Consider the following 18,326-nt stretch of genomic DNA (forward strand, 5'->3'; position numbering starts at 1 on the left):
AAGTCAGTTCATCTTTTGAAGACCCAGTTTACCCCTCTTCAAAACTGGGTCATAGTGTCTCCGCCTCATAAGGGGTTTTGAGAGTAAAATACGTCTCTCATGGGGACTTGCATAGAATCGCCTGAGGAAGATTTTCACAGTGTGCGTGGCTACCACTTGGAGAATCACCTAGTTTGAATCAGCAGTTTGTTCTTTCAAAACAGCCACGCAGGGATAGATTATGGCACACCTAGGTACTTCCATACAGTACTGCACTAAGCAGCCGTTCAAGAATGAGGATGCTCGCTATTATTGAATATAGAGTAGTCTCCAAAACACATTGTGAAGTGAAAAGTAGAGATGTCTTGTATTTCTAAGACACTAAATTCATGTTTAAAAAAAAGGAAAATGGGAAAATATGTACATGTTTGTTGGTTTTCCTTTTATTTTTGCTAGAATCTGGAAGATTCCGAGAGTGTTGGTGGTGAGGGGAGCAGGCATGAAGGCCAGACCCCCTGAGGTCTTTTCCGTCCTTTTTTATCAAGCTTTGCCTATTGAACTGTGAAATTACTTTACAACAGTTCAAAGTGATAATTAAAAAATAAAGTCTCATTTAAATAAATTGCAAAAAAATGAACCTAATTATTAAATTAGTAGCATAACAACAGAAAGAACAAAATTTAATATTTCAAATGAAAGATTTTAGATATAATACTGGTTGGGATATAATTTAAAGACAGTAACTTGCAAAAACTTTTAAATTTAATTCAGTAGTTTTTCTATTTGTAGTATGATGGGTATTATAATTTTGAAACTAGTTAGTATATATTACAGTACAAAACAAGCAAGTGATTTCAAACCAGGATTTGTGGTGGCGGGGTGGGGAGTAAAATATAAAAAATATTTTAAAAAACAGTTTCCAGTTTTAAAAATACATTATCAAAATTATCAATATGAACTCATGATTTATACAAGGATCTGGAAGACTCCAAAACTTTCCTTACCTTTCGTTTCTGAGCTCACTGGAAAAGTCCAGAAGCAGTGCCACCACAGGGGCAAAAGCCCATCTGTTACCTGGGTCTTGCTTTCTAAACACGCTTCCCATGTTGGAGTACTTATGGTAATGTGGGGTGGTATCTGAAATTTATGTTAAATGATTACCAACCCCTCCTAAAACCAGGAATTTATTTATAAAAAACTGTATATTTATTCTTACATGTTTAAACTCCAGTCACCCTCAAAGTACTCTCCATTTGGTGTGATACGCCTATTGAGACTTTTTTCCCCACTGCCCAAAACAGTTTGGAACTTGTCGATTTTGATTCCTTCTACTGCTTCTATCGTTTTTTGTTTCGCCTCTTCCGCATCGGCAAAACATTTCCCTTTGAGGACTTTTTCATCCAGGGAAACAACAAAAAACGTTGCTCAGGGTGAGATCAGCGCACAGGGAGGGTGGGGCACGGGGGTCAGGCTGTTTTCGGTCAAAACTGCTAAACACTCAGCACAGTGTGGGCAGGTGGGCTCATAAATTGCCCATCATGAAATAGGCGAATGTGCTGAAAGAGTCTTTAAAAAAATTCACTGAAGCCAAATGCAGCCTCTCACTACAATGCCAGCTGGTACACTGCTAGAGATGGGTTCCTAGAACACTCACCTGGCAGGGGAACTCTGTACTACAAGGGGCCCGCCCTCCAGAAGATAATTCCATTTTGGGGGGAGGGGGTCCCTTGTATATCTTTATCATGCAGATGGATAGAACCTGCATGATAAAGTGTTAAAAAATAAAAAATGGTTGAAATATGTTATTTATTATATTATTCTTGTAACTTCTCTGTATATAATATGGTAATTTTCATAATAAAAAATTGGTTAAAGAAAAAAACAGCTCTGCAGATGATTTCAGTGCATCCGCCTGAGTGGACCACACTCAGTGCAAAGAAGACAGCTGCAGCTAATGACTTCTCATGCTTTCCAAGCCTCCGTAAGGTCTAGTGACATTTAGAGAGCGAGTGTGGGCTCTAGGCGACAGCTGCAAAGCCCAGGGTCCAGGCCAAGGACTGGAAGACTCCCGGCCGTCGTGGATTCAGCACGCCCCTGCACAGCTGGTCTGTGCGCAGGTCCCTCGCCGGAGAAATGGGGACAACGCGCCTTACCGCGTGCTGAACGGGGCTGCTGGCAGTAAGGAGAAGGTGATGAAGACCTTCATGAGCTAAAAGTGCTGTGGAACTCCAGCAATGTTACTTCTGGTAATTTTCCAGCCTCTCAGGTACAGAGGCCATTTTATAACTCCTTCGGGACTCTGAAGAGATGCCCACTGCATGTTAACATTCAGCGTATTTGCCACTGGGTTACCCCGTCTACCGGACATCACGTGGGCACCAGCTCAGGCTTCTTCAGAAGACAGGGTGACGCCGGCAGCACCTTTCATCACATCCATCTCTCTCGCGCTGTGTACTGGTCATCTTGGATTACACTCTGTTAGCTTTGTTCCTGGCTCTGACACATTTTTGTAAGTTTCATTGTTAACCTATTCCATGTGCATTAAGTCAAATATATTAATTCTGATCACGATGAAGTTATGAAGGACTAAGTGGAGCTCTTAAAAGACAACTATATAGGACAGTGGTTTTTCAAAAACACATCCTCTTCACCCTGCCACACACCCCTTCCTTCTGGCAACTGTCAAAATGCTCTCTGTATCCTTGACTCCGTTCTTGTTTGCTTTGTTTGTTTTTTAGATTCAACTGTCGATAAGTATGTATTTACTACTCTCTTATTGTTCAAAGTTTTGATCTTTTTCTTATATAAGATATGAGGGGAGTAAGAAGTACAGGTAGGTAGTTACAGAATAGCCACGGGGATGTAAAGTACCGTATAGGAAAGGGAGCAGCCACAGAACTCACACGTATGACCCACGGACATGAACAAAGGTGGGGGGTGGCCTGAGGAACTGGGGGATGCTGGGTGTAGGGGGGTAAAGGGGGAGAAATTGGGACAACTGCAATAGCATAATCAATAAAATATAATTTAAAGTAAAAACAAGAAAAAAAAAACATCCTCCCCCAAAGACCTGAGAGATAGAATACGTTCCTCTCAGTAAGACTGCCTTAGAAGAGGTGAGATTCCTGGGGGGGGGGGGGTGCATGCACATGCACATGACATGTGTTGTACATATGTGTGTATGTAGGAAGGTGAGGCAGCTTACACCACCCCTTGGAAGGTCTTCCAATTATCCAGGGTGGATGCACAGTTTGAGTGAGTGCCCTCGAGTATCAGCGCTCCTAGCTTATCTTTCTTTGGTAAATTTCCCACTTTTCCTTCCCTTCCAGTTTCCATCTCTTCTGGAACAAAGGCACGAACAACTCCCAGGGACAGGAGGAAGCGTCCTCCCTGGGTGAGACGTAAGGCAGCCCAGCGGAGGGAGCTGCGCCGTGCTCCCGATACAGAAACCTGCGCTGGTGGGGGTCGTCCTCCCGGAGCCTCACTCCACGTCCCTGCTGCCAACACTCCGGTCACTTCACGGTTCGCTGGTACGGCACCGGCGGCCTTTGTTTCCAATCAGAGAAAGATGCTGAAGCGATGCTCAGTTGAGCTGAGTACACTGGACGGTGTGCTGGTGTCCTTGCACAGAGGACTGGGGCGTGTAAGGGGGAGGGGGGTGGCAAAGGAAAAGACGGCCCGCAGCAGCCAACATCCCACGCCTTTACCTAGAATTGGGTTATGATGAATTGCGATGGCAGAGCGCAGAGAAACGCTGATGCGATCTTTTCTACCGTTGCGCCTGTGCGCAGGCCGCTTAACGGAGCGCTTTAGGTCTCCAACACCGATTCTCGGTCACTCGTGCCTGAAAACAAAAGCCTGATGTTCACGTAAGTTTTTAAACAGTTTCCATGCAGACTGGGTTTGACATTTCCTCCCTTGCTACTTCGGAATTAGTGAGCGATCACCGTGAGTTTTTGCCGATGGGCATCTTTCTATAAACCTCTCTGAGTGAAAGATTTCTTTAGGGTCAAAAAATGTGGATGTCGTGTGGGTGAGAGGCAGGTATCAGGGCTGTCGTTTCCCTCCTTTCCCCTCGAGACGTCATTATAGCCAGGCTGCTCGAACACCTGCCACCGCCATCCTCACTCATTTGTCCGAGACGCCAACACGCGGCCAGCTACCCGGGGAAGCTCTGGCTCCCCCTAATGAGCTCCCACAAACTAGGAAGACAGCACCCGCCAACTGGGAAATAAGGGGCAAAGTCACAGCTCTGGCTTCCAACCTGGGATGCCCAGGCACCTGATTTTACAAGAGGAGGCAACCCTGAACACTTCTGAAAATGGAAATAATACATTAGAGCATCTAACACTTCCTAGTCATATGGATTTGGGTAGCATCAGATGAGCTAAGTACAGTAATTGTCACCTTTTGTCAGAAACATGCAAATATATATTTTTAAGGTTTAGAAAAGGAGAAAAGTTATGTCTTAATAAATTTTGATTTATAGATGGACTCAGACCCATAGATTTTAAAAAGTGATGAACATAATGCCAATGAGGGGAGTTTAGAGAGGTTTCTTTGGAAATCCTGTGTAGAAGACAGACATTTCTGAGAAGGGCTTTAAAAGAAGACAGTGACTTAAAAGTATTTTGGGCAGAGAACAGTGGCATCAAACATGCAGAGAAAAGGGTAGCTGTGATCCGTCTGGAAAACAATAGTGGGACCATTCCCCCAGCCCGCATGACACTGAGAAGCCAGGAGCAGAAAGCGGGAGACTGGAAGTTCGGACCCAAGGGTTCATTTGTGCCTTCCGCCCAGAACAAGGGCACTCATGGAAAAGAAGAGAAGGAAGGAGGGCCCGCCAGCACTGCGGAGCTGGGGGTGGGGCAAGAGGCCCCTCTGCTAGCCTGCCAAGATACTGTGGGTTTGAAATCGGTTGAAAAGTACTTGACCAGTGCACAGTGGTACGATTCATGCAAGTCATCTTACAAATATCCTCTTCCAGGGTTGTAAGAGTCCGCTTGCACATTTTCTATTTTACTGTGTTTAGAATAATGATTCTCAAGGTATATCACCAGGCCAGGATCTCTTTATATATGCTACTTGTCCTCTTTTAGGCAGTCCTCCTCAGTTCTGAAGGTAGATTAACATGTTTACATCCCACAGCCAGCTGCCCGTCTTCCCACGCTGGCCTGTTCCTCTCATCCTCTCCGTCTCAAAGGAGGACGGCACCCAGGTGCCCAATCTGGAATCCGGGTCAGTACGTCGCCTCCTGCTCTGGGTCCCCCCAGTGGAGACTTTCCCGCATGCGTGCTAACAAACTCCACCCTCTCTTCTTCATGCCCATTTCTGAGTTACTCATTTGGGGTTTAAAGGGAGGCTGTGAGCTCAGTGCAACAGGATGATTATAGCTGTGAAGTGCCCAGTGATCCTTCCGTCAGACCCTCATGGTGTGAGCCCTACTGCAATTCCAGCATAATTTCTCTTTCAAAGACATGCTGTGTATAAACTTGGGCGAATCCCCTTACCTTTAACTCCTTACAATTGCTCGCCTATAAAATGATCTCCAAGTCTTTACACTATTTATACTACTATTTAATGGTCATGTGCTACTATGGAGTTTATACTAGAGATTCTAAAAGGTCAGGCAATAGCAACAACAAAAAAAATTAGAGAGGATGAACAAAATATAATGGCTATGTCAAAGAAAGGGATTACAACTGGGTAATAAACAGTGAGAAGATATCAGCGTTGTTTAGAATTGGGAATTCGCTGCCCCCTCTCTCCAACTCCTTCTGGGAACCGCCTCTCTGGGGTCACGGCTGATGAGCCTGCGCTGACGTGGCTACCTGAGGTGGACAGGCCCACCCGCTCCGTTCTCAGCAGAAACCTCACCCGGGCCACGCTTGCATCACGAGTGTCCAGCTGCTTCTATCGGACTAGTCACACATTTCTATCAGGTTCATTACCAGCATTATAAATGTGCAATGTATAAAATAGTGGGGATCTATAGAGTAACTAATTGATCTCATGAGAGGAAAGAAAAACAAGCAGCAGCGCACACGACTAGATCACGAAGAAGAAAATCCACAGCATGTTTAGAAGTCTGTTTGGGGGAGACAGGCACCCACAGCAGCCTGCTCTGTAGCAGCGCTCTCCGGCACCAGACCCGGGGCCCGTCCTCAGCGGTCACCGGACGAGGCTCAGGGCAATGCAAAAGGCACGCCTCATTAACTCCTGGACATCTCATTTCCTGGTCATAAATCCTATTAACTTGTATTACCAACTGCCATAAAGCTGGCAGATGAAAGATAATTTATGCTCAGTGTACAGAAGCTAATGTTTCTGTAGGAGCACGGGCCAGAAAATGAGAAAGTGTGTACGTGAGACCCGGAGCCGTCTGAACTTGGCGTGGTGAGCGTGATGACCGCGGCCCTGAGCGCCTGGCGGTCTTCAGGAGTCGTCCGGCCAGCCTGACCGGCAGCCGACACTGGGGCGCTTCGGGTCCATGACATCGCTCCCCAACCCCCTCGACTCCCCTGCTCATGAAGTTCGGTCATGGTACCTTTCTGAGAACGCATTACTGGAAGTAAAGGGGGATGCTTACTTTCAGGGTAGGCTCTACAGCACCTTCTATTCTTAATTTTCTACTTAAAAATGGCAGATCAAACCTTCCTGTGAAGTAAATGCTGCCTACCGAGGTTTTCACTCATAATGGCATTTGACCCATAGTGATGAAATGAACCAAAACACAATATAGAAGACATTGCATCCCAAGAAGCCAATCAGCTAAAACATTCTAAACACTGAACCATATTTATACAGACCTCAAACTGTATTAGTGTCTCCTTTTAAAATCCCACTTGTAATTAGCAAAAATAAGGCTCAGAAAGGGGACTGAAAAGAGAAGGGAGATGAAAGGCTTCGAGCGGGAACAGCCTAAACGGTGTTAAGTGAACCGCTCCGGACACGCACGCCGATCCCAGGCGGCTGCAACAGCAACTCCAGTGAACGCAGCTGATGACGCCCGCGCACACCCAGTCTCGCGAGAGCTCACGTGTAGACACCACGATGATCTGAAGGCAGGGAGGCTTTTTCAGAAGGATCAAGAGAAGCACAGTTTAGCCCCATGGCCCAGGGCTGCCCCAGCCACTTCACAGCCCCATAGCAGACACAGCACCTAAATGTTCGTTCCCAGGCCAGGCTCATGCCTCCTGCTATCTATCATCTTCAATTTCAGACGGCCTGTAGTTATAGACCCAATTCCAGAAGTCGCTGTCCTTAAAAATAATACTCATAATAATGAACATTGATATGGAGTTTTCCCACTTTTGAAGTATTTTAGCAAAACTCAACAATAATCTTATTGAATCAACTTAAATAATAAAGCTACCTGTGGTGTGCAGATTTTGTTAGAGTTGAGGGAAACTCAGAGTCACTTCAGTTTAATTTAGGGGTATGGACGGCAAAAAGGTGGGATACACCCTTAAGTGCACCCAAGATTTATCTTATTTGGAAATAACAATGTCGCGCCCTGGCTGGGTAGCTCAGTGGGCTAGAGCAACGCCCCAACACAGCAAGGCTGCAGCTTTGATTGTGGGCCAGGGCGCAGGCAAGAACAAACCAATGAATAATGTGTATGTGAGCGGAACAAGTAGATGTCTCTCTCTTTCTCTCTCTCTCTAACCAATAAATAAAAATAATACTGTGGAGATTAAAGCTGCTTAAAATATGATGGACTCTGACTGGTTCATTATCTGACACCCTGACACACACTCGACTCTTGCATTTGTATTAGTGATCGTCTCAGGAAAGGTGACAGAAAAGCAGGGACCTGGGGTGTGTCCGTGGAAGATGTCTCTAGTATTGGGGGGGAAGAGGAGCCAAGCGGGCCCTGCTGCCCCACGGGCCGGTCCGGGCTGACCACGGCCACTCCGCCACAGGACAGAGGGGTGGGCCCTGCATGCCGTCTCTGCCTACCCTATGTAATAGTTACTTTCTCAGGATAAGGTAACTTCCTAGTTGTTTCAATGACACAAAATCAAAATCACCAGAGAACTGGGGGTTCTGCTGCAAGAACTAACTAAAGTTTAACATGTTTTATAAATGCAAAAATCCCATTCCTAGAAATCATGTAGGCTATGACCTGGACTTCCTCTCCACACTTGGGTGTCGGGCTGTCTGGGGGAAACAGTGCTCTGTGATCACACAGCACTTCTTCCCCTGGCCCACCACCTTCCTCTCCCAACCGCCCTGCCGCTGCGCTGGGACGGTGTAGCTGTGCTCCCACCGACGGTGACACAGGACACGGCCCAGGTGGGGGGGGGGTGGGGGCTGTAAACACAGGCGGTGCCATGTCTAGCAATCTCTTCCCCTGTCGCTGTGATGTGTTCCAGTTGGCTTAACTTAAGTGAAGATGCTGCCAACCCACACCAGATTTTCCAGGAATGAGAAAAAAACTTAAAGTTAATCTTGGTTAATTAAGCCTCTGCGATTTTATTCTGCAGGTTAATTATCACTGCAACACGGGGCAGAACCTGATTCACAGAGGCAGTGTGGCCAACTGAACACAATTAAAAAATACTAGAAAAAAATTAAAAGGATTCTTTTAAAGCGCTTCAATCAGCCGCTTCGTTTAAAAGAATACTCACAAGCAAAAAAACCTTTAAGTTTTCATCGCTGGAGAACACCAAATTTAACTTTCATGGTTTATATATTAGCTGTGCACCAGATCACATGAACTCGAACATAGTTCTGAAGGCCTCTGGGTATTAAGAGTCACCAGGAGACAAAGCCCCAGGTCTGCCCGAGTGGGCAGCGTGGAGGGAGACGGCACCAAGGGAAGCGGGTCTCTCGGGGTGCAGATGAACAAGAGTAGCCCTCCTGCCGGACCCTGGGGAGAGGCGCCCCACTGAACCGCGGCACTGCACAGCTGAGAGGCAGGAAGGAGCCTCCCCTCTGAGCCTTTGCAACCAGACTTCAGACCCCCAGTGCAATTACCTTCAGAAAGCACACCACCTACATGGTCCAAAAAGCCTCAAACAAGATGTCTTAAGTTACTAATGCCTATAAATACCTGGGCGAGAAGTCTACTGTACATTACACTTGGACTCACTTTTAACTTACACTTCAAATAATTCTTACAGGTAGCCCTGGCTGCTGTGGCTCAGTGGGTTGAGCGCTGGCCTGTGAACCAAAGGGTCACCAGTTTGATTCCCAGTCAGCGCACATGCCTGGGGTGCAGGCCAGGTCCCCAGTAGGGGGCACATCAGAGGCAACCACACATTGATGTTTCTCTCCTCTTCCCCTGTCTAAAATAAATAAATAAAATCTTTAAAAAAGAAAAAAAAACAAATAATTCCTACAGGTAGAGTTCCCAGAAACGAGGTCATGGCCAATAATCACAAAACACACAAGGAACCGAGATTACAAAATATAAAAGCAGAAGTGAACATAAAAGCTGCCTTATAATGACTGCAGATGTTGGAATTACTGTAAATGATAAAATAAGTGTGGCAATTATGTTTCCACAAAGAGCCTTGAAAATGTGAGTAAAGGGTGAGCATTTTAGAAAGAAGAGCTATAGAAGGAATTAAAAACGGAATGGATGGGTTTAGCAGCAAAACAGAAAACACAGAAATGGAAAATGACAGTGACGGTGAATTTCAGAGTGCAGCCAGGGACCTTCAGACACAGAAAACATGAAAGCAAAGTTTTGAGATATATATGATACGACTAGAGGCTCTTCCATTCGTCTAATTGGAGTTGTGGGAGAAGGCAGAAATAAGAGGGCGCAGACACCATCGGAAGACGTCATGGCCCAGTCTTCCAAGTTGGTGACAGACGGCAGTCTGTAGGCTGAGGGGCTCCAGTGACGCCCCAGCGGGACGTGGCAGGAAGCCCCAATCACTCACACCCCAGTGAAGGTACAGGGCACCAAAAACAATGACGAGATCTTGGGAGCTGAGGCCATTTCTGAGATGTCGATTTTTCCATCACCTCATCTCCCAATGTTGCTTTTCAAAAATGACGGCAGTGCATCGGTGGCCAACACTGCCGTGCGCTCGCCTGCAGAGACGGGTCACAGTGGACTCATTAGCAATCATGTCGTCGGTTAGTATGATACAGCAAAGGAAGCTCAGCGCATCACAGTGGCTTCAAACTTCAGAAACGGTGGGGAAATGACAGGCATTTAACAAATAACTAGGAATCTGACAAGTATGTCTGAGCAAGCCACGCTGCTAAATGAGGTCTTTTAGTGACTTCCCATAACCTATGGCAAACAGTCCGCACCTCACTGTGCAGAACTCAAGGCTCCCCACAGCTGGCACGCAGCCCGGCCCTGCAGCCTCGTCTCCCGCACTTCTCCATTCTGCCGTGGGCCCTACCACGGGTCCTGCGCCTCCCTCTCTCTCTGGCGGCCCCTCTGGCTTCAGTCACCTTGCCATCATCTCCCAGAGCACATATTTACTCGCCCTTGAGGATTCCGCTACAGTGTAAGCTCAGGAGAACGTATGTTCCATGAAATCAGGTGGCACTATCTATCTGTCCAGCTGGCTGCTGTGTTCCTGGAGAGGTGCCCGGCATACAGCAGGTGCTCAATAGACATTTGTTCAACAGACCGAGTGGAGAAAAGGTGAGTGCCTCTGCGAAGCCTTTCCTTACCACGCCCGTGACCCAATCACATAGTCTCTCGTCATCTCCTGTAGCCGTGTGGGAACCTCGCCTCCTGTTTCAGTTTTACAAATGTCTGCCTCACTGGACATGCACTGGGGAGCAGAGACACGACGTCACTATGTCTTCTAAATCCTCAACTGCCCAGCAGTGCAGCGGGTAGGGAGGGGGCAGACGCACCGTAACTGTTTGTTGGCCACATAAATGGACAGAAGCCCTTCCACACCTCAGGGGCAGTGTTCCAGAAAGCAACAGCGCCAGACAATGCAGAGAACCAGAAGAAAATGCAAATGTGGCTGAACAGCGGTGAGCATGCATCGCCTGCACTATATTAACCAAATAACTCATTTTAGGTCATGAGTGGCGAGGGAGCAGAAGCAAGACCGTAGGCAGTGCATTGCAATGACCGGCAAAAAGAAAAAACTGTCCAGTCTCTTGACAAGATGTTACCAAATTATTATTTTTCAAAGTGAAATGCACCAATCAACCTTATAAAACTTTATTTAATAAGAAGTCTGCTCTAAGCACTTCATGAACAGAAAATTTCCACAATGTCTGTCATTGGAAATGAATGACATTGTCATTAGAAATTTGTTCACAGGCAGTGAAATTAATAAGCAGGCAACCTAAGAACAGTGAAAGTTAAAGGTTTTTTATAGTGCTTAAAAAATCAAACCCAGTTTCCAATCGTAATTACAACACTGAAAATATAGGAAAGTGTAAATTTCCACTTAATATACTTCCTAAGCTTTGTACTTCCTCTGTTGAGGTTTTTCTCATATTCAGCTGCTCGAAAAGCAAAACTGCTACATGTAACTCTTAGTCAATTTAATTAAGAGTCACAGAGCTCCTTCACAGGTCCAGCAAAATGAACACATTGAGGCTTCTCCTCCACCTTTTCCGGTTCAGTGACCGGCGGAAGGACTAGAGCAGCACACGGACACGGGCCACTCCGCTGGCGGGTCGGGGACCCACAGGGGCGGGTGTCCCCTCCTCGTCCACTCAAAGGTTGGGAGTCTGTGGCGCAAACTACTGCTGACACTGTGTTTGCTCTTCACTTACTGGGTGCAGCAGGTAGATGAGAGACTCCTCCTGGATGATCATGACGGGCACAGGGGTGATGCGAGTCGCTTGGAACAAGGTGCTCACGGACGCCATGATCTGGTCGAAACGCCCGGCCAGTCCTCCCAAAGTCACGATCACGTCCACCTGTGCAAGGCAGAGTACAAGGGGGAGTCACACAGCGACAGGTTTTGCACAGCTGAACTGCATCGAGCACCTACATAGGGCTTTTCGTTTTACACTTTTATGGGATAAGCCAGGAAGAAATGGTAGATATCATTTCTGTTGTTTGCATGAAGAATTAAGTTACCGTATCTTGTCACGTATAATGTGCACTTTTTTGCCCAAATTTTCTGAGGGAAAAATAAGGATGCACACTACACATGGGTATAATGATTACACACCATGGGCATCATAATCCCGTGCATAATGTGCACAAAAAGGTGGGTGCGTGTTATACACAGTAAATTACGGTAACTTGTTCAAGGTTACATAGTTGGTAAGTGGCAGAGTCAGGTTTCAAGACCAATTCTTTAAAGTACACATTTTACATTTTTCCCACCTGCCTGTTTACCCAGCAAAGTGAGGACTCTTCCTTAAACACTCTGTTTTGGGTTCCTCCCACTTGGAAGCATCCTGATCTCACCGCTGGTGCCTCTCCCATGCACGCCCAGAGCACCCCTGGGGGCACAGCCTTCGCAACACCCAGCTGACCACACTGAGCCCGTTCACAGGTGTGTCACCCACTAGGACGCAAGTACCTTGAGGACCTGTGCTCTCAGCTGAACCTAGTAAGTTGCCTGAACTCTCAGTACCTCATTTTGATATTCACAGGTAAATACTGGGTAACAATGGACATTTAAAGTTTTTGAGGGGATTAAAGGAGGTTATTACATGAGTTAATAAATGCAAAACATTTAGAACATGTTTTATAACATTGTGATTGTTTTTAAAAGTTAGCTACTCTCCCATTACCTTTATTGTTTGGGGTATTACTGCATTTATACTACTATTAATGTTTTGGTTGTTACATGTCGGTTAGTATGTTACTTTGCTCACTTAACACTTTAAAGAGAGCAGTTCCTATGACTACAGCATAATTAAATTAACTGTGTCCCTGTTGCTGGAAATACCTTCCAGGATATTTATATATAGAATTACTGGGAACAGAGGGTCAGGGGGAAGCTGAGGGGGTTAGTGACAGTCTCCTCCTGCGCACAGGCCTATGTGCGCCACAGCATGGAGAGTGCCGCAGCCCGGCTGTGCCTCCTCGCCGACCCCGCCTTCCCTGCCCCCAGGCAGCCCCGCCTCTCCAGGTCTCAGCAGAGAACGAGGAAGAGGAAGAGGAAGTACCAAGGAGCTTCATGGAAATAGCCTAAGGACGTCTCATGTATGATCAAAACGAAAAGCAACAATCACTCAATCTGAAATAAAAGAGAAATTGTTTAAAAAGAGGAGCATTTAGTTTTTAGGTTTTAAAATAGGACACCGAAGAAGCTTAGCTGAGGTCTCGTGCACAAAGGTGGTGTGATTTTGGAAGAAGAACACGTTGTCCAAGCACCGGTACAACCTGTCCAGCTCCTGGAGGACAGTGAGGGATGGACACGCCAGGGGCAAAGGCAGCGTTCGTCGGTGCCCAGCCCCGGCCCTGGTCCTCAGCACAGTGCCCCGCACTCACCAGACACGCCAGTGCTTGTGTTTGATGACTGGCTAAGTGAAAACGTTGTATGAAAAGACTAAGAAAGGAACAGACTGCCATCTGATGGGAATATATAAATCAGAACGGGTCTCCATAAACCACAAAAAGTGAAATGCACAGAACTGAAAAGCTTTAATGAGTTCTTTATTTCTGATCTTTTCAGAGAGTAGGGAGAATGGGATTATTTTTTCTTTTTGGATGAGATGCTGCATGTCAAAGCTAGAGCATTCTAAGACAGGCACCCCACCCATCTCGAAGACTGAATGCTACCTGTGGAGATCTTTCTGGGACTCTAAGAATTGCCTCCAGCACCAGCCAAGGCCGCGCACCCTAGCAGACACGTATCATTCTGAACAGGCATTGCCCTGAAGACGGGCGCACCTGCTCATCTTCGGAGGAAAGGGGGGACGTGCAAGCCAGGGCTCAGACTTGCCAGAGAGATGACAGCTTTTGTCGGGGGAATGCAGGCAGCCGGGGCCAGGAGCCACTTATTACTGATACAGCCACTGCCGACCGGTGGTGAGAGCCCAGAAGTCATACAGAACCTGAGAAATAAAGAGGGTTTGCTTTGACCCGAAGAGAAAGACATTAAAAGAAATTACACATGAACTATGACGTGGAGAAAGCTCTAAGGCTCCGGTAAAAAGCACACAACTCTAAAAATCACCTTGGAGGCAAGGCCTGATGCTAAAAGAGGTGGTTCACTAGGCAGATTCTGGAATCCCTGTTTCAGGGATGCTCAGTTTCTCATTACCACACTCGGAGCTGTGAGCAACTGCATACCCTTAAGGCTGAGATTTAAGCCCCACCTTCTGCACTGGGATATCATGATGAATACGCAGGGTCTGCAAAGCGGTCAGGGAATTTCTCAGAACAGAGGAGCGGCAAGATTGCCTCTCATCACTATTCATTTCCCTACAGGAAGTAGTTAGCGAGACTGATTAAAAACATTAGGGGACCCATGGAGGCACTGCGGGTGGGCGGGGGAGCAGGCAGCCTGGGACGTGCCGCAGTGCTCTGGCTCGGGCTGTAGGGGGGGCACGGGATCACCCCAGCAACAGAAGAAGGACACAGACACCACCCCATGCGTCCACTTAGGTTGTCCAAGTCTAGATTTGTGTCTGTAGGACAGCGATCCCGGAGGGCCAGAGGGCCCTGTCCATGCGGGTCCAGAGCCTGTGCTCTTACCTTTACCACCACCCAGTGCACTGCAAATGCTTGCAGCTCGGCGTTCTCCTGGTGTTTCCACACCCCACACACAGGCTGCAGGCACGCGGCCCAGGAGACCAGGCCCGGGCTGCCGGGCACCAGCCTGGCCCAGGCTCCCTGTCTTGCCCTCCGGCCACACACCAGTGAAATCCTCTCATAACTGTGGCTGTGCACCCCACCACGGGTCCTTGCTCTCTGCCCCTGCTCCCCGGGTGCTCCTCCCACACGGGCCCAGCAGGGCACCGCCTGTCTCTCTCTTTGGCACCTATGAAACACACCCTTTAATTTCCTGCCTCGGTGGTGGTGCTCCGTGTCTGCATGCGCCCGCATCACGCCCATCATCCGGAACCCCCCAGTTAAGTAACGTAACTGCTCCTAGCACGCCGCAGTCGCACGCCGCTGTAACAATCGACACAGTCGTGTGTCCTCCTTCCAGAGCAGGCCTGTGGGCCGCAGACGCCAGCTGCGGTGTTCGCGGCACACCAGACGGCACGCCTGTGCCGAGTTTCCCCTGAGCGTATAGAGACTCTGCAAAACTGAATCAAGAACCACGGAGCAGGATGCCAGTTACCAGGCTGAGTTAACACCATCTGATTTCAACAAAAGAGAACTTTGCTGCCTGGCAGGAGTTCCAGTAGTGAGTGGCATCTGAAAAGAAGAACTTACGTCACCTTTGCTCTTACCCCAGTGATATTTACTGGTCACTTACCATGTGTCACGCTCTACTCTACACAGCCAGGATGCATCAGTAAAGAAGACAAAAACGCCAGCCTTCCTGGAGCTGACGTTCACATGGAGGAAAATACACAACGGATCAAACTAAAAAACCACCGCATCAGTCAGAAGGTGAAAAGGTGGTCAGCGGGAACGGGGAATAATCGAGTGGGAAAAGAACATAAACAGTAGCCGGGGTGGAGCGGGGGCGTCCAGCGACAGCAGAGGGCCCTGAAGACACTTCCTGCTCTCCCCCAGCCCATTCCAGACAACGCAGTGCAGGGGAGAAGCGGCACACACGGAACACAGCACCGCTAGCCACATCCGCAGGGAAAAACAGCCCCGCTTCTGCTGGAGTCGGGGGCAGAGGCATCGCGGATTTCGGTGAGGGAGCCTCGGGGAGGGGACTTCAGTGACGGCGGACCGTGAACTTCCGAGGGCACTAACAGGCAAGGCAGAGTGTACGGCAAGTCTGTTTACTGCTGAGCGTGCCTGCCATTCTCCAGAGAACAAAGGCTGGTCTCAGGCGCCAACACGATATTTTCTGTGGCTTGTGATGCATCAAGGATTCCAGGTTTGTAATGCAGAAAAGGGTTGTTACAATCCTAGTAGCCCCATGGATAAAATATTGTAAATAATGTAAATGTGTGCACACGGCCCCCAAAGTACCCAGCACATGCCTGTTATGCCAGACGACAATCTATAAAATGTCAAGAATGAATTGCAAACTGGTTTCTACACATTCTCTACAGTCAAGTCATGGCATGTCCTGTGGATGGTTTTCCTTGCTATGAGCAAAGGGGAGGAGGGGTGGGGAGGAGGGCTGCTTTGGGCCTTGCACACACGCCGCGTCTAGCAAGAAGAACGCCACCACGCGGGACTGATGCCGTGGAGGCCTGACTGTGGAGTGGCGCACACGCCCCCCTGACAGCCATGGGACCTCGTGCAAGCTACACGGCCTCCCGGGCCTCTGGCCATCTCTGAAGGTGGGGCGTCAACCAAATACATCAACACATTTCCAAGGCTCTTTCATTTCTGATGGACCATGTAGGGTTCTCTGGTTTCCGCCCTGCACCTTACACAGCAATTGGGTCTGTTTGTTTAGAAAATAAACGGACAACCTGGCTTTGTGTTATTCCCCCTAATAGAATAATGACGAGACTGGCTGGGGAATACGTAACTCCAAGAGGAGGAGCACCTCCATTTCCCTCCCACGGCAGTGCAGACCTTTCCGTGAACAGACGCCCTATTTTTGTGCACGTGTCCTCAGGAAGACACGGACACGGCATGGACGAAGCCCGCAATGCGGACAGTGCCTGTCGGCGTATGTTAATCATGTTTACTTCGAGTAAATGGCATCCTGGAGATACGCAAACGGATAGTTCCTCCGGGCTCTCCCTGGAAGACAGGGTGACCACACCATTTAACACACAAGCTGAGTTACTTCTGGGAGTTAAGTGGGGACACTGGGCACAACGACACCAAGGGGACAAGCACGAACTGGGACTGCTACCCCAGGTAAACTAAGACATACCGTTCACCCCACTGCTTGGCAATCGTCACTGACCTTGACACAGCCAACCCAGCAAACCCGAACACTGGAGTCTCAAAACCTTCAGACATTATTCTTAACAAGCTCTATGTTGTGTTACAGGTAAGCACGAGGAGAATGATGGAATTCTGCGGCCCAATTGTTTGGTGCTCCCCCTGGGAGACAGAAGACCCAACGCAGGAGACAAAGGGAAGAGCTGAATCAAGACAGAGCAAAAACAAATTGACAAAAAACCAGCAATATCAAAAGGTTTTAATAAGCCTATAAAATAACTCCTGTGATGGATGGGAATGAGACACCAGAGAAATCAAAGACCTAGAATTTTATGGTATTGCAACATGTTGTACTGAGAAACATGGAATAAAACCTCAGCTTGCGGAAACCACCCCACAGGGACCCCACTTAAATTTCTACCAGGCCTGATGAGTCGCCATTGAAAGCCAGCCTGTTGGGGTGAGGAATAAATAATGCCTCTTGCACTGGCAAGATAATGAGGCTTCTGTTCACGGATGGGACGTCTAAGAAAACCCAGGATTTTTCTCAGATAATGCTTCCTCCCCCTTCCTTCCCTGCTCAGCCACCACTCAGGCAAGATCCCGCCTGTGGGACAACCCCACAGGCCCCCGCCTGGCCTTGGATAACCAAGGAACCTCGCATGGGATTATGGGAACGGGCTGCCCACATCTCACATCTGATCATGCCCATGTTCAGCTTGGAATCAGCGCTGGCTTTCCAGCATCTACGACACAAAGTCCAACGTCCTCCAACACCGACCCCATGTACATTCCAGACACGCTGTCGTCCTCAGAACACACCACAAGGTGTCAACCCTCGGTGCCCGGGCCACCCCTGCTCCTCCTCTCCCTTGGCACAGGAAGTTACTACAGTATTTTCCAAACCATGCCTACCTCCACCCCCTAAAGAAAGATGAACTTGTATGAACAAAGCGTTTCATCCAAGTTTGTCAAACTGTATATATGTTATCAAGAAATGCTGGTGAGGATGCGGAGAAAAGGGAACCCTAGTGCACTGCTGGTGGGAATGCAGACTGGGGCAGCCGCTGTGGAGAACAGTATGGAATCTCCTTAAGAAACTAAAAATGGAACTGCTTTTTGACTCAGCAATTCTGCTGCTGGGAATGTACCCTAAGACTCACGAGTCACCAGTTGAAAAGAACTCAGACAGCCTTATGTTCATAGCGGCACTATTTACAACAGCCAAGTGCTAGAAACAGCCCAAGTGCCCATCGGTAAATGAGTGGATCAAACAAACTGGAGAAGGGGGACTCTCCACATGTGGCCCCAAACAGCACCCCCAACCCGATGGTCGCTGTGACTGCTTCTCCTCGGAACCCTCGGTGCGCCCTGTTCGAGTTTTTCTTTGTTTTGACCTTCAGGTTCAAGTTCAGTACCCTGGGCATGGACGATGACCGGATTCCTTCCCAGGATGATGAAA

The 18,326-nt window shown here is 48.1% G+C and overlaps 1 protein-coding gene across 3 annotated transcripts in view; it reads right to left on the reverse strand.

Annotated features, from left to right (window-relative positions):
- The window catches only part of TPK1 (thiamin pyrophosphokinase 1), a 251,885-nt gene that overhangs the window by 101,355 nt on the left and 132,204 nt on the right, over positions 1 to 18,326 (reverse strand). For 2 of the 3 annotated variants that reach the window (XM_045857641.1, XM_045857640.1), the window contains one exon: positions 11,698 to 11,844. The exons of the other annotated variant lie outside the window; for it this stretch is intronic. In XM_045857641.1, the coding sequence (XP_045713597.1) occupies positions 11,698 to 11,844 (147 nt within the window). The remainder of the gene's footprint in view (positions 1 to 11,697; positions 11,845 to 18,326) is intronic. 3 annotated transcript variants of the gene reach the window in all.

This window comes from Phyllostomus hastatus, unplaced genomic scaffold (genome assembly GCF_019186645.2).
Source record: "Phyllostomus hastatus isolate PE091 unplaced genomic scaffold, TTU_PhHast_1.1 phas_scaffold_142, whole genome shotgun sequence".
Lineage (NCBI taxonomy): Eukaryota > Metazoa > Chordata > Mammalia > Chiroptera > Phyllostomidae > Phyllostomus > Phyllostomus hastatus.